The sequence below is a fragment of the Pecten maximus genome, chromosome 18 (assembly GCF_902652985.1).
Source record: "Pecten maximus chromosome 18, xPecMax1.1, whole genome shotgun sequence".
Lineage (NCBI taxonomy): Eukaryota > Metazoa > Mollusca > Bivalvia > Pectinida > Pectinidae > Pecten > Pecten maximus.
Window position 1 is genome coordinate 3,247,624 of NC_047032.1, and position 16,856 is coordinate 3,264,479.

General features: G+C 40.9%; 1 protein-coding gene across 1 annotated transcript in view; it reads left to right on the plus strand.

Moving 5' to 3' along the window:
- Positions 1 to 371: 371 nt before the first annotated feature.
- The window catches only part of LOC117316189, a gene marked incomplete in the record, with an annotated part of 27,548 nt that continues 11,063 nt past the window's right edge, over positions 372 to 16,856 (plus strand). Inside the window, 5 exon segments of the mRNA XM_033870705.1 lie at positions 372 to 482; positions 4,069 to 4,200; positions 4,847 to 4,973; positions 12,520 to 12,624; positions 15,485 to 15,557. Coding sequence (XP_033726596.1) covers positions 4,090 to 4,200; positions 4,847 to 4,973; positions 12,520 to 12,624; positions 15,485 to 15,557 — 416 coding nt within the window.

The window sequence follows — 16,856 nt, forward strand, 5'->3', positions numbered from 1 at the left end:
TCCTGGTCAGTCTCAACATTGAAAACAGATAGTAAGAAAATAGTAAAATGGTGCCTCATAGACGAGAAATGTCGCCCCTATTATTTGGGACATTGTGACATGACCTCTGGGACAATATAAAAAAATGATGCGATTGGTTCCAAAAAAAAAAAAAAAAAAAGAAGTTGTGACACATTGTTTGACAATGGGGTGAAGCGTCTGGTGCCTCGGTGAATATACCTATATTGTTGTAAAAAAAAGAAAATTGTAAAATAGTAAGTTTCTTTAAATAAAAAAAGGTATTTTAGTATATCTCTCATTGCATGAACCACTGATGAGACATTCAGGTCCATTCAGATCCATGACCATTCATGACTTTAGGAGGACCCGTAGGCAAGCGTCTGTTTGAGTGAGACGTCAAGTGATAGCGAAGGGAAATTCCCGCAAAGTCCCCATGAGTCAAAGTTTACAAACAGAGACTTCGAAGATTGTATTGCTGTTTAGTAAGTGGAGAAATGTGATTGTATTGCTTAGTGATATGTGGTATACTTTTTCTTTTCAGTATTTAGCGAATTGTATATGAATTTTAACACGAATAACTTCAACTAGAACTCTGAATGTGAGGCGGTGATCGTGCATGGTGCGGAAAGCCCAAGTTCTGAAGCTGGCCTCCATTAGACTCTTGTCCGTCATCGCATCGGAAAAATTACGCTTTAATTTAGACACACAATAATATGTTTTGCGTGTTAGTGGAAATGTAAGGGTTATTTTCTTACTTCTAATAACGGTTTTCGTTGATGTTATATGACATAAATGTTATTTTAGATAATTCAGCGATAATTGGGGACTTGGATCCAGAGATGGGGTTTGGGCACAGGGGCATGTCTAGTTTTATATTACAAAAAATAGTCAGAAATACCTATATATATTATTTTTTGTAATATAAAACTAGACATGCCCCTGTGGTTTGGGTGTTGTACTCAAGACATGGGTTGGGAAACTACCTTCTTTTTCTTCATCCCTGCGTCTGCTTCTGTAAAATATGGAGTGGTGGAAACATACTGGTTCTAAATGAAAGCTCATGCATCATGACAAAGAATTAGAAGTCCTGTTCAGTATATTCAGTAACAGTATTTATATGCAATGTTTTATCTAATAATTTACGCAACTAAACACTAAAAACATTTTAATGTGGTTTGTACATACTATTATTATACGATATATCATGTGTACATATTGGATGTTTTTGAGTCGAGAGTAGAGGATTAATATATATCCTGGTTTGGAAAATGAACTTGACTTTTATTTTGTAGTATTATTCAATAAATCATGTAGTTAATTTGTTTGTCTTAACACTTTTATTTCATTGCCTTGTTTTTCGATACACATTAGAATATGTATTGTTCTTTTTTTTCACTGCAAGTTTGTGGTTATGCCCATCCAACTTATTAGCCTACGTTAGTCTTATCCTGTACAGGATTGGCCACCACAATCTTTGAATTAGTTGCCTACACATTTGAGCCATATATAACTTTGATTTTTTGTTCTATTTACAAGTAAGGCTTTGTGAAACAAATTGATATTAACGTCAGGATGCCTTTGGCACCTGCCGTTATAGTCGTGGTGGGTAAATTTTGTTAGTGACACATTTGTTTCCGGCTAACAACTTCTCTTTTCTGTAATACACAAATGATTTACATCCGCAGCCTAATATAGTTCCTATTTTGACAGCAATTATTGACACAATTTAGCTGATGGTTCCCGTGTTTACTGCAATTATTTAAAATGAAATATGAATGTTTGGTGTTCTAGACTATTTTAGATTGTATATGCAATTTTGTTGGCGTAGGATTACGTAGTTCTGTCTCGATCCTGCCTTGAAAACGAAAGTAAAAAATTCAGTTTGATCGTCGTGGAAATTTACATGTGTCCCCAGATAAACTATGCACATGTCTTAGACTCATATGTTCATCCTGAGTTCATATGCATGAACATTTCATATAAGCCTAAAATCAACCGTGTTTACGTAGTAAAATGTTTACAATTCTATAAATAGCTTTGCAGCGGAACAGGGATAACTTCAGCTGTCACGTGACTAATCACGTGATCATCAGCCAAAATGGCGGGTATGTCTAATGTAACTAAACCAGCGATCGTTCACAGTTTCATATTTATTTGTATGTCGCTAGAATACAGAAGAAATAACAACAGGAATTGAAGGCAATAACAAACTACATTGCCATTTTTCATGAGGATTTTCTTAAATAAGATTATTATCTGTTAATTTGAAAAGAATTTAATGGTGACTTGATGTACTGGCGTTTTGTTTGTCAAAACTAGGCATATTTAATATTGTCTCGTCGGACAGCGTGACCGATAACGCGACCGCAGTTTTCTATCGGAGGTAAATTATTTTCATTTTTGATGTCACTAGGGGTCATAAAATAGATTTTTGCTGGGCCTAATTAACATCTTATGATATAAATAAAAAAACTTTCGGCTGTGTACATCTTGGATTTTATCTCTGATTGTACATGTAACTGTTAATAGGCCGATTTGTCTTTAAGTTGATTTTTTTCCAAAGTTTACAAGCAGCTTTACTGATTCAGAAGTATATCAATAATCTTCCACAAACATTAAATAATAACATCAGGGAAAGATAATTCAAACTATACTCAGCTATTGGAAAGTTTTCAGCAGATAAATACATGTTTTCTTGAATATATATAGAATAGGAATAACCATATTAATGTCATCCGGGGATCAAATATAATAGACTCGGGAGTTCTTCCTTCAATAGTTTTATTTAACATTCGAGACAAAGACCTGTAAGACAAAAGAAACATGTTACTCAAATATAAACTGACGTACACACACTCTCCGACTTCGTACCTATACACAAGTATACACCAAATCGAGCACACCCTCACTCCCATTCGCACCAACACTATGCTTACCAGGCTTCCCGATCCCCTCAGCTGGATGGTATATATATATGTTGCTAATGTTGCTGACCATCAGGGTGTTACAACTGATCCTCACGGATAGCAGTTATAGAATGACCAGTATAGGGTAAGAGATTTAGCAAGAAAGCTCAGTGCGCAGGCGCAGTGAAAGTAAAGAGAGAAAGTCGTGCCGCTCGTCGAGTGTCGTGTCCACGCTCATCTGTCAGATGAAGCGTGCATGTCCGAGGTCAGAGTTAACATCACAATACAATACATGAGTACAACTCATAACAGGTAACAAGTACGGATATAACACCACAATACGATTCACAGGTACAATAAGTACAGATCACGAGTATATTGCACAGGGACCTGACACATACAACGTACAACAATTACCCTGGGTTACATTAAGACATTTCATCTGATACAAATGTAACTGTCTGACTATAAAATCCCATTTTAAATTTCTTGTTTCATGACCTCAGACCCTGACGTTTCTCAGGGCCTTTGGCCCTTTGATTATATGTTTGGTCATGATCCCCTATGTGTGAGCAATGCAGGCCCTCTGCATCTTGTTGAATGTTGACAATGAAACGAAAAAAAAAGAAAAAAAAATTATGTTGTAAAAGGGCGTAAAAGACAATTTTGTAAATACGAATTTGGGTTGCAGGTTTTTTTTTTTTGTGGGGGGCGGGGCTGATTTAGGGCAGAATTTTTGCCCCATTCCCCACGGCAAAATTGGATATTTTTCCCAATCCGACCAGTTAAAATTCCTAATCGAATGATCTATAAAAAAATTGTCTTTAAAAGTCAGTGCCGTTCCGTCTTCGTTTTATTGGTTATTCTGGCCTGATAAAGGGAGATAATGCTCTAGAGTCTAAATAAATACAGTATAGATCCATATTTGTGTCTACTTGTTATTTTTAGCATTACGGGGGGGGGGGGGGGGGGATGTCCATTTTCCCCCAATTGCACATTTTTTCCCAATACCAAAGCTATAGGCCGCATTCCCAAAGTAGTGAAAAAAAGCCCTGGGTTGAATATGTACTGCTGCACTACATGGAAATATTATCAGGGAGGTCGGGCCCAAGGTAGGATCAACTTGTAAATATGTGACGAAGTTCTGTATTTATCGTTCCAGCATAAAAGCAACCTATGAACCATGGCACAGTACAAGGTGTGTGACCCTGAAGAAATGGTGGAGTGTCCGTACGACAAGGTACACATGATCGCAGCCAAACGCATGCAGTATCACTTGATGAAGTGTCGACGGGTAAGTATCGCGTGAAGAAGAGTTTTTGGGTACTTATATTTTTTTTAGTATCACTCGATAAAGTGTGGCCTGGAAGAGTTGCATGTACTATATAATGTCTATAACATTAATTTGTATATAACATATTGCCTATTTAAGATGAAATTATTTTACTATTTTGATGAGATATTTCTTATTTATGCCACACATAGCCTGTAATTAGTTCAGCGAATTCTTTGTTTTATAGTTCAAATTTCTATGAATTATTGTAACCATAGCAAGAAATTGGCTGTATAAGCAATTAAATGAATGTCGACAATGGTTTTTTTCCCCGTCTGAAATAATGTCGCAGGACTGGAAATAATGGATTGAATGCCAATCGATAACACTTGACATGACCTTTACCTAATTTCAAGGTGCTGGATAAAATCTTCACACTTTTTGTTATGAATAACATTAAGTTCATGCAGGGCCATGATTTTATTTGTTTTGGTACACTGGCTAGCTTGCTGGGATGTAGAGCTACAATTTTTTGTGTTTATATACAGTGCAAATGTACCTTGTCACATGACCTACTCTATGTTAGGATACCAGATGCTCACTACAGGCCCCCTGAGCCTCTTGCTGTATCCTAGAATGATGTATGTCTTCCTGATTACTCGTATAGAACCATCCTGGAGCAGACTTTGCTGTTTGTCCATACAATGCCCGTCACGAGGTACGCAAGCCAGAGTTACGCTACCACATGGTCAACTGTCCTGACAAAGCAAGATTAGAGCCGTCCATTCTCTATGGTAAGTTAAGTGTCCCTATAAAGCACGACAAGAACCGTCCATTCTCCATGGTAAGTTAAGTGTCCCTATAAAGCACGATAAGAACCGTCCATTCTCCATGGTAAGTTAAGTGTCCCAATAAAGCACGACAAGAACCGTCCATTCTCCATGGTAAGTAAAGTGTCCCAATAAAGCACGATAAGAACCGTCCATTCTCCACGAAAAGTAAAGTGTCCCAATAAAGCACGATTAGAACCGTCCATTCTCTATGGTAAGTTAAGTGTCCCAATAAAGCACGATAAGAACCGTCCATTCTCCACGAAAAGTAAAGTGTCCCTATAAAGCACGATAAGAACCGTCCATTCTCCACGAAAAGTAGTGTCCCAATAAACCACGATAAGAACCGTCCATTCTCCACGAAAAGTAAAGTGTCCCAATAAAGCACGATAAGAACCGTCCATTCTCCATGGTAAGTTAAGTGTCCCAATAAAGCACGATAAAAACCGTCCATTCTCCACGAAAAGTAAAGTGTCCCAATAAACCACGATAAGAACCGTCCATTCTCCACGAAAAGTAAAGTGTCCCAATAAAGCACGATAAGAACCGTCCATTCTCCATGGTAAGTTAAGTGTCCCAATAAAGCACGATAAGAACCGTCCATTCTCCACGAAAAGTAAAGTGTCCCTATAAAGCACGATAAGAACCGTCCATTCTCCACGAAAAGTAAAGTGTCCCAATTAAGCACGATAAGAACCGTCCATTCTCCATGATAAGTAAAGTGTCCCTATAAAGCACGATAAGAACCGTCCATTCTCCATGGTAAGTTAAGTATCCCTATAAAGCACGATAAGAACCGTCCATTCTCCATGATAAGTAAAGTGTCCCAATTAAGCACGATAAGAACCGTCCATTCTCCATGATAAGTAAAGTGTCCCTATAAAGCACGATAAGAACCGTCCATTCTCCACGAAAAGTAAAGTGTCCCAATAAACCACGATAAGAACCGTCCATTCTCCACGAAAAGTAAAGTGTCCCAATAAAGCACGATAAGAACCGTCCATTCTCCACGAAAAGTAAAGTGTCCCAATTAAGCACGATAAGAACCGTCCATTCTCCATGGTAAGTAAAGTATCCCTATAAAGCACGATAAGAACCGTCCATTCTCCATGGTAAGTAAAGTGTCCCAATAAAGCACGATAAGAACCGTCCATTCTCCACGAAAAGTAAAGTGTCCCAATAAAGCATGATAAGAACCGTCCATTCTCCACGAAAAGTAAAGTGTCCCTATAAAGCACGATAAGAACCGTCCATTCTCCATGGTAAGTTAAGTGTCCCAATAAAGCACGATAAGAACCGTCCATTCTCCACGGAAAGTAAAGTGTCCCTATAAAGCACGATAAGAACCGTCCATTCTCCATGGTAAGTAAAGTGTCCCAATAAAGCACGATAAGAACCGTCCATTCTCCATGGTAAGTAAAGTGTCCCAATAAAGCACGATAAGAACCGTCCATTCTCCATGGTAAGTAAAGTGTCCCTATAAAGCACGATAAGAACCGTCCATTCTCCATGATAAGTAAAGTGTCCCAATAAAGCACGATAAGAACCGTCCATTCTCCATGGTAAGTAAAGTGTCCCAATAAAGCACGATAAGAACCATCCATTCTCCACGAAAAGTAAAGTGTCCAAATAAAGCATGATAAGAACCGTCCATTCTCCATGGTAAGTTAAGTGTCCCAATAAAGCACGATAAGAACCGTCCATTCTCCATGGTAAGTTAAGTGTCCCAATAAAGCACGATAAGAACCGTCCATTCTCCATGGCAAGTAAAGTGTCCCAATAAAGCACGATAAGAACCATCCATTCTCCACGAAAAGTAAAGTGTCCAAATAAAGCATGATAAGAACCGTCCATTCTCCATGGTAAGTTAAGTGTCCCAATAAAGCACGATAAGAACCGTCCATTCTCCATGGTAAGTTAAGTGTCCCAATAAAGCACGATAAGAACCGTCCATTCTCCATGGCAAGTAAAGTGTCCCAATAAAGCACGATAAGAACCGTCCATTCTCCATGGCAAGTAAAGTGTCCCAATAAAGCACGATAAGAACCGTCCATTCTCCATGGTAAGTAAAGTGTCCCTATAAAGCACGATAAGAACCGTCCATTCTCCACGAAAAGTAAAGTGTCCCAATAAAGCACGATAAGAACCGTCCATCCTCCATGGTAAGTTAAGTGTCCCAATAAAGCACGATAAGAACCGTCCATTCTCCATGGTAAGTTAAGTGTCCCAATAAAGCACGATAAGAACCGTCCATTCTCCACGAAAAGTAAAGTGTCCCAATAAAGCACGATAAGAACCGTCCATTCTCCATGGTAAGTTAAGTGTCCCAATAAAGCACGATAAGAACCGTCCATTCTCCACGAAAAGTAAAGTGTCCCTATAAAGCACGATAAGAACTGTCCATTCTCCACGAAAAGTAAAGTGTCCCAATAAAGCACGATAAGAACCGTCCATTCTCCATGGTAAGTAAAGTTTCCCAATAAAGCACGATAAGAACCGTCCATTCTCCACGAAAAGTAAAGTGTCCCAATAAAGCATGATAAGAACCGTCCATTCTCCATGGTAAGTAAAGTGTCCCAATAAAGTACGATAAGAACCGTCCATTCTCCACGAAAAGTAAAGTGTCCCAATAAAGCACGATAAGAACCGTCCATTCTCCATGGTAAGTAAAGTGTCCCAATAAAGTACGATAAGAACCGTCCATTCTCCATGAAAAGTAAAGTGTCCCAATAAAGCACGATAAGAACCGTCCATTCTCCATGGTAAGTAAAGTGTCCCAATAAAGCACGATAAGAACCGTCCATTCTCCATGGTAAGTAAGTGTCCCTATAAAGCACTGATAAGAACCGTCCATTCTCCATGGTAAGTAAGTGTCCCAATAAAGCACGATAAGAACCGTCCATTCTCCATGGAAAGTAAAGTGTCCCAATAAAGCACGATAAGAACCGTCCATTCTCCATGGTAAGTAAAGTGTCCCAATAAAGCACGATAAGAACCGTCCATTCTCCATGGTAAGTTAAGTGTCCCAATAAAGCACGATAAGAACCGTCCATTCTCTATGGTAAGTTAAGTGTCCCTATAAAGTAAGATAAGAACCGTCCATTCTCCATGGTAAGTTAAGTGTCCCAATAAAGCACGATAAGAACCGTCCATTCTCCATGGTAAGTAAAGTGTCCCAATAAAGTAAGATAAGAACCGTCCATTCTCCATGGTAAGTAAACTGTCCCAATAAAGCACGATAAGAACCGTCCATTCTCCATGGTAAGTAAAGTGTCCCAATAAAGCACGATAAGAACCGTCCATTCTCCATGGTAAGTTAAGTGTCCCTATAAAGTAAGATAAGAACCGTCCATTCTCCATGGTAAGTAAAGTGTCCCAATAAAGCACGATAAGAACCGTCCATTCTCCATGGTAAGTAAAGTGTCCCAATAAAGCACGATAAGAACCGTCCATTCTCCACGAAAAGTAAAGTGTCCCAATAAAGCACGATAAGAATCGTCCATTCTCCATGGTAAGTAAAGTGTCCCAATAAAGCACGATAAGAACCGTCCATTCTCCATGGTAAGTTAAGTGTCCCTATAAAGCATGATAAGAACCGTCCATTCTCCACGAAAAGTAAAGTGTCCCTATAAAGCACGATAAGAACCGTCCATTCTCCATGGTAAGTTAAGTGTCCCTATAAAGCATGATAAGAACCGTCCATTCTCCATGGTAAGTTAAGTATCCCAATAAAGCACGATAAGAACCGTCCATTCTCCATGGTAAGTAAAGTGTCCCAATAAAGCACGATAAGAACCGTCCATTCTCCACGAAAAGTAAAGTGTCCCTATAAAGCACGATAAGAACCGTCCATTCTCCACGAAAAGTAAAGTGTCCCAATAAAGCACGATAAGAACCGTCCATTCTCCATGGTAAGTCAAGTGTCCCTATAAAGCACGATAAGAACCGTCCATTCTCCACGAAAAGTAAAGTGTCCCAATAAAGCACGATAAGAACCGTCCATTCTCCATGGTAAGTAAAGTGTCCCAATAAAGCACGATAAGAACCGTCCATTCTCCATGGTAAGTTAAGTGTCCCTATAAAGTAAGATAAGAACTGTCCATTCTCCATGGTAAGTTAAGTGTCCCTATAAAGCACGATAAGAACCGTCCATTCTCCATGGTAAGTAAAGTGTCCCAATAAAGCACGATAAGAACCGTCCATTCTCCATGGTAAGTTAAGTGTCCCTATAAAGCATGATAAGAACCGTCCATTCTCCATGGTAAGTAAAGTGTCCCAATAAAGCACGATAAGAACCGTCCATTCTCCATGGTAAGTTAAGTGTCCCTATAAAGTAAGATAAGAACCGTCCATTCTCCATGGTAAGTTAAGTGTCCCTATAAAGCACGATAAGAACCGTCCATTCTCCATGGTAAGTAAAGTGTCCCAATAAAGCACGATAAGAACCGTCCATTCTCCATGGTAAGTTAAGTGTCCCTATAAAGCACGATAAGAACCGTCCATTCTCCACGGTAAGTTAAGTGTCCCTATAAAGCACGATAAGAACCGTCCATTCTCCATGGTAAGTAAAGTGTCCCAATAAAGCACGATAAGAACCGTCCATTCTCCATGGTAAGTTAAGTGTCCCTATAAAGCATGATAAGAACCGTCCATTCTCCATGGTAAGTTAAGTATCCCAATAAAGCACGATAAGAACCGTCCATTCTCCATGGTAAGTTAAGTGTCCCTATAAAGCACGACAAGAACCGTCCATTCTCCACGGTAAGTTAAGTGTCCCTATAAAGCACGATAAGAACCGTCCATTCTCCATGGTAAGTAAAGTGTCCCAATAAAGCACGATAAGAACCGTCCATTCTCCATGGTAAGTTAAGTGTCCCTATAAAGCACGATAAGAACCGTCCATTCTCCATGGTAAGTTAAGTGTCCCTATAAAGCACGATAAGAACCGTCCATTCTCCATGGTAAGTAAAGTGTCCCAATAAAGCACGATAAGAACCGTCCATTCTCCACGAAAAGTAACGTGTCCCTATAAAGCACGATAAGAACCGTCCATTCTCCATGGTAAGTAAAGTGTTCCGATAAAGCACGATAAGAAGTATAGCTTCTGGAGATATGAATGTGATAACTTAGTGTAGTAATATTTCACATCATCGTTTGAACTGATAATTTAGTGTAGTAACATTTCTCATCCTTGTTTGAACTGATAATTAGCTCACCTGCCCGAAGGGCAAGTGAGCTTATGCCATGGAACGGCGTCCGTCTGGCCGGCCGGCGTCAACTTTTTAGGTCACCTGAGACAAAGTCTCAAGTGACCTATTCTAATCCCCTTTTGTCCGTCGTCCGTCGTGCGTCCGTAAACAATTTACATTTTCGACTTCTTCTCCAAAACCCCTAAACCAAATTCAATGAAATTTGGCGGGAAGCTTCTATGGCTAAAGGTCAACCAAAATTGTGAATTATATGGTCCCCACCCCCAAGGGGCGTGAGGGGCGGGGCTAAAAGGTTCAAATTGACTAAAACTTCAAAAATCTTCTTCTCTACTCTCAGATGTAGTGGAATCAAACACTCTTCATAGATGGAAGGGTCTTAAGGTGCTTTACCAAAATTGTGAATTTCATGATCCAGGGGTCTCGGGTTTGCCTCTGGGGAGGGGGTAAACTTTACTATAGTTTATATAGGGAAATCACATTTTTGACTATTATTTGTTGGATTTCTATTGGAATTCATTCTAACTTTGTTAACATTATCAGCTTGTGATGGCAGTTTGATGGTTTACACATGTTGGCCCTGACTGACCCCCGGGGGCTAAAAAAGGTAAAATTGACTGAAATTTCAAAAATCTTCTCTTATCTCAGATATGATGGAATCAAATACTCTTCATAGATTGAAGGGTCTTAAGGTGCTTTACCAAAATTGTGAATTTCCTGACCCAGGGGTCTCACGTTTGCCCCTGTGAAGGGGGTAAACTTTACTATAGTTTATATAGGGAAATCTCATTTTTGACTATTATTTGTTGGATTTCTATTGGAATTCATTCTAATTTGGTTAACATTATCAGCTTGTGATGGCAGTTTGATGGTATACACATGTTGGCCCTGACTGACCCCAGGGGCTGATGGGCGGGGCTAAAAAGGGTCAAATAGACTGAAATTTCAAAGATCTTCTTCTCAAGACCCAATTAAGACAGAATCAAATACTCTTCATAGGTGGAAGGGTCTTATAGTGCTTTACTAATGTAATGAACTTCATGATCCTGGGGTCACAAGTTTGCCCCTGGGGAGGGGGTAGATTTTACTATAGTTTATATAGGGAAATCACATTTTTGACTATTATTTGTTTGATTTCTATCAGAATTCATTCTAACTTTGTTAACATTATCAGCATTGGATATCAGCTTAATGGTATACACCTGTTGGCCCTGACTGACCCCTAGGGGCTGATGGGTGGGTTCAAAAAGGGTCAATTAAATTAACTGAAATATTCAAATCTCAGGTGACCGTTAAGGCCCATGGGCCTCTTGTTAATTTAAACAACTTCTTCTCAATATCCAAGAGGCACAGGGACTCAATATTGGGTCTGTAGCATGCTTACGTGAAGGGCTACAAAGTTTGTTCAAATAAATGACATTGACCTTCATTCAAGTTCACATGGGTCAAATAGGCTATAATCTTCAAAGGACTTCTTCTCAATAACCAAGAGGCCCAGGGACTTGATATTGGACCTGTAGCATGCGTGGGTGAAGGGCTACCATGTTTGTTCAAATAAATGACCTTGACCTTCATTCAAGGTCACATGGGTCAAATAGGCTTAAATCTTAAAACGACTTCTTCTCAATAACCAAGAGGCCCGGGGACTTGATATTTGGCCTGTAGCATGCTGGGATGATGGGCTACCAAGTTCGTTCAAATGAATGACCTTGACCTTCATTCAAGGTCACATGGGTCAAATCGGCTAATATCTTCAAACAATTTCTCAAACACCAAGAGGCTCAGGCACTTGAGGTTGGGCCTGTCTGTAGCATGCTGGGGTGTAGGGCTACCAAGTGTGTTCAAATGAATGACATTGATCTACATTCAAGGTCACAGGGGTGAAATATTTTCAAATCTTGTGATAGCCAAGAGTCACCAAAACCCGATATTAGGCCAATAATATGCATTGAATAAATTGGTTATCAGTATAGTATCTGTAGAAATGACCTCAATCAACTGCAAATTTGCTGTAGAACCAGGTGAGTGATACAGGCCCATTGGGCCTCTTGTTTAGTGTAATAACATTTCACATCCTCGTTTGAACTGATAATTTAGTGTAGTAACATTTCACATCCTCGTTTGAACTGATAATTTAGTGAAGTAACATTTCACGTCCTCGTTTGAACTGATAATTTAGTGTAGTAACATTTCACGTCCTCGTTTGAACTGATAATTTAGTGTAGTAATATTTCACATCCTTTATTTGAACTGATAATTTAGTTTAGTAACATTTCATATCATTTGAACCTCTTTTATTTCAGAACAAAATAAAGAGAATCGTGATGGTCAGTACTTAAAAGGTAACACAGACCTGCCACGCTACGCTGACAGCAGTGACTTTGTCTCTGTGGAGAACTGGGATGAAGGTACGAAACTTGAGTCCGCTTGGTCTGAGTTTTTAGGTCACCTGAGACAAAGTCTCAAGTGACCTATTCTAATCCCCTTTTGTCCGTCGTCGTGCGTCGTCCGTCGTCCGTCGTCCGTCGTCCGTCGTGCGTCCGTAAACAATTTACATTTTCGACTTCTTCTCCAAAACCCACAAACCAAATTCTAGGAAATTTAGCAGGAAGCTTCTATGGCTAAAGGTCAACCAAAATTGTAAATTATATGGTCCCCACCCCCCAGGGGCCTGAGGGGCGGGGCCAAAAAGGGTCAAATTGACTAAAACTTCAAAAATCTTCTTCTCTACTCTCAGATATGCTGGAATCAAACACTCTTCATAGATGGAAGGGCCTTAAGGTGCTTTACCAAAATTGTAAATTTCATGACCCAGGGGTTTCACGTTTGCCTCTGGGGAGGGGCTATACTTTACTATAGTTTATATAGGGAAATCACATTTTTGACTTTAATTTATTTTATTTCTATTGGAATTCATTCTAATTTTGTAAACATTGTCAGCATGGGATGACACTTTGATGGCATGCACATGTTGGCCATGACTGACCCCCAGGGGCTGATGGGCGGGGCTAAAAAGGGCCAAATTGACTGAAATTTCAAAAATCTTCTTCTCTACTCTTAGATATGCTGGAATCAAACACTCTTCATAGATGGAAGGGTCTTAAGGTGCTTTACCAAAATTGTAAATTTCATGACCCAGGGGTTTCACATTTGCCCCTGGGGAGGGGCTAAACTTTACTATAGTTTATATAGGGAAATCACATTTTTGACTTTAATTTATTTTATTTCTATTGGAATTCATTCTAATTTTTGTAAACATTGTCAGCATGGGATGACAGTTTGATGGCATGCACATGTTGGCCCTGACTGACCCCCAGGGGCTGATGGGCGGGGCTAAAAAGGGCCAAATTGACTGAAATTTCACAAATCTTCTTCTCTACTCTCAGATATCATAGAATCAAATACACTTCATAGATGGCTCGGTTTGAAGGTTCTTTACCAAAATTGTGAATTTCATGACCCTGGGGTCTCAAGTTTGCCCCTGGGGCGGGGCTAAACTTTACTATAGTTTATATAGGGAAATAACATTTTTGACTTTTATTTGTTTTATTTCTATTGCAATTCATTCTAATTTTGTAAACATTGTCAGCATGGGATGACAGTTTGATGGCATGCACATGTTGGCCCTGACTGACCCCCAGGGGCTGATGGACGGGGGCTAAAACGGGTCAAATTGACTGAAATTTCAAAAATCTTCTTCTCAAGACTGAAATAAGGTGGAATCAAATACTCTTTATAGTTTGAAGGGTCTTATGGTGCTTTATTGAAATTTTAAATTTCATGACCCGGGGGTCACAAGTTTGCCCCTGGGGAGGGGGTAAATTTTACTATAGTTTATATATGGAAATCACATTTTTGACTGATTTGTTTTGATTTCTATTGGAATTCATTCTGGTTAACATTTTCAGCATGGAATGAAAGTTTGATAATATGCATATGTTGGCCCTGACTGACCCTAGGGGCTGATAGGTGGGGGGGGGGGGGGCAAAAAAGGGTCAATTAAATAAACTGAAATATTTCAAATCTCAGGTGACCGTTAAGGCCCATGGGCCTCTTGTTTACGATTACTGCGTGCCATGGTGTAGTTTTCCCTGACCTGAGGGCTTACGTAGTGGTTTGATAAGTAGCCATTGCTACAACTTCTTTAAAATTCAATGTTGGACCTAAATCTTCATTCCCAGATCTATTCTAACATCATACACTGTTTCCTTTCACTCACCTTTAATTTATTCCTTTAACTAACTGATATCTAGAATGACTACTTACCGAAATTAGGATATTTGGTGCCGACAAATTTGGGTGCTTTTTCATCACAGTAGGGTGGTTATATTGTGAACCGTTGAAGATATAATGATATTTGGAACTTGGATGATACTTAATTACATTACCGAACGCCAATGTGCAGTGCGCTGCAGATAGGTCATTGTGGCATTGACTTCAGGGTCAAAGTCAGAATTTTACATCAATTTCTTGTCCGGGCCTAAAGGTTAAAGGGCAGTTGAGTGCAAAAACCAAATTAAAGCAGAGCAAGTAAGAAGGGGAGACATGTTTTTGTTCATAAAACAATCTCTAGTTTTGAAATAGCAGGGATTTTTCTACAATAAAAACAGGGTCCTTTAAAAGGACCCATTCCCCTAAAAACATCTTGTGAAAATTCCCAATTTACCACTCAAAAATTCCTAATTTTGAAGTCACTTTTGAATCATGATTAAGTAAGTTTTATCTACAAAGACCAATACTATGGTACTGTATTTGACCTAATAAGGGCGCAGGGCGCGGGTAATTGACAGTGGGGGCGCCCTTATAAAGAAAAGTTATTCTGAAGTTTTATGAAACAGACTATACCTTATAGTTATAGCAGAATTCCCAAGGCTGTGGAAACGGTCAAATATTCAGTCATAAAAATATTCCAGATGAAGATATCTATTCATTATCATATATATTAAGCTTAAACATTACTTGAATATTCCTGTAAACTTGTAAACCATGCCAGCTGATCTTTAGACCTGAGAACGTGTGTTCCACCATTTATGTTCAAATGAAACTCTTTTGTGTTCTATTTATAGACACAGGTATTTTCCCAGATCATATATTCCTAAGACCCTGGACCCAGTTGAAAAATTGTAGGAAAATCCCTGAATAGAAAATTCTGCTGTATTCTTTACCAACATAATATAACTACAGCCAAAAATATCCCAATTAATGTGAGAAATAGTTCTCTACACCTCTCCTGTAACGTATTATAAAGAGTGATTTATTGATTTCTAGAAATCCCCAGTGTCGCAAGAGTTGGAGTGGACCCAAACTACTTCATGAGACTCAATGCCAGGAACACCGCCGGGTAAGTATAGAAGGATTTTGTTGGGACTAGGGGATCATCAGGTTGAATTGTAAGGTGAGCCCTGTCTGATTATCAGTTCCCTTCCAGTAAAACCAGGGGAACGATAGGTTGGAGCGCAATCAGGCTTGGGACGGACAGGGGGGACGACAGGGGAGACGAAGAGGAGACCGACAGCAGAGACCGAACAGGAGGAACGACAGCAGAGACCGACAGCGGAGACCACAGCAGAGACCGACAGCGGAGACCGACAGCGCAGACCGACAGCGGAGACCGACAGCAGAGACCGACAGCGGAGACCTACAGCAGAGACCGACAGCGGAGACGACAGCATGAGACCGACAGCGGAGACCGACAGCAGAGACCGACAGGGAGACCGACAGCAGAGACCTGACAGCGGAGACCGAACAGCGGAACCGACAGCAGAGACCGACAGCTGAGACCGACAGCAGATGACCTACAGCGGAGACCGACATGCAGAGACCGAAGCGGATGACCGACAGCGGAGACCGACAGCAGAGACCGACAGGAGACCGACAGCAGAGACCGACAGCGGTAGACCGACAGCATGAGACCGACAGCGGAGACCGACAGCAGAGACCGACAGCGGGAGACCGACAGCAGAGACCGACAGCGGAGACCGACAGCCAGAGACCGACAGCGAGACCGACAGCAGAGACGACAGGGAGACCGACAGCAGAGACACGACAGCGAGACGGACAGCAGGAGACCGACAGCGCAGACCGACAGCGCAGACGACAGCGAGGACGACGCAAGACCGACAGCAGAGACGAAGAGGGGAGAAGGACAGCGAGAGACCGAAGCGAGACCGAAGGCAGAAGACAGCAGAGACCGACAGCGAGACCGACAGGCAGACCGACAGCAGAGACCGACACGCAGACCGACAGCGCAGACCGACAGCAGAGACCGACAGCAGAGACGACAGCAGACCGAAGCGGCAGACCGACAGCAGAGACCGACAGCGGAGACCGACAGCGCAGACGACAGCAGGAGACCGACAGCGCAGACCGACAGCAGGAGACGACAGCAGAGACAGAAGCGGGAGACCGACAGCGGAGACCGACAGCAGTAGACCGACAGCGGCGACCGACAGCGGGAGACCGACAGCAGAGACCGACAGCGGAGACCGACAGCAGAGACCGACAGCAGAGACCGACATGCGGCGACCGACAGCGAGGACGACAGTCAGAGACCGACAGCGATTACCGACAGCGTGAGACCTACATCATAGACCGACATCGGCTACCACACTGAACCTACAAGTCAACGTACCTTTTTACC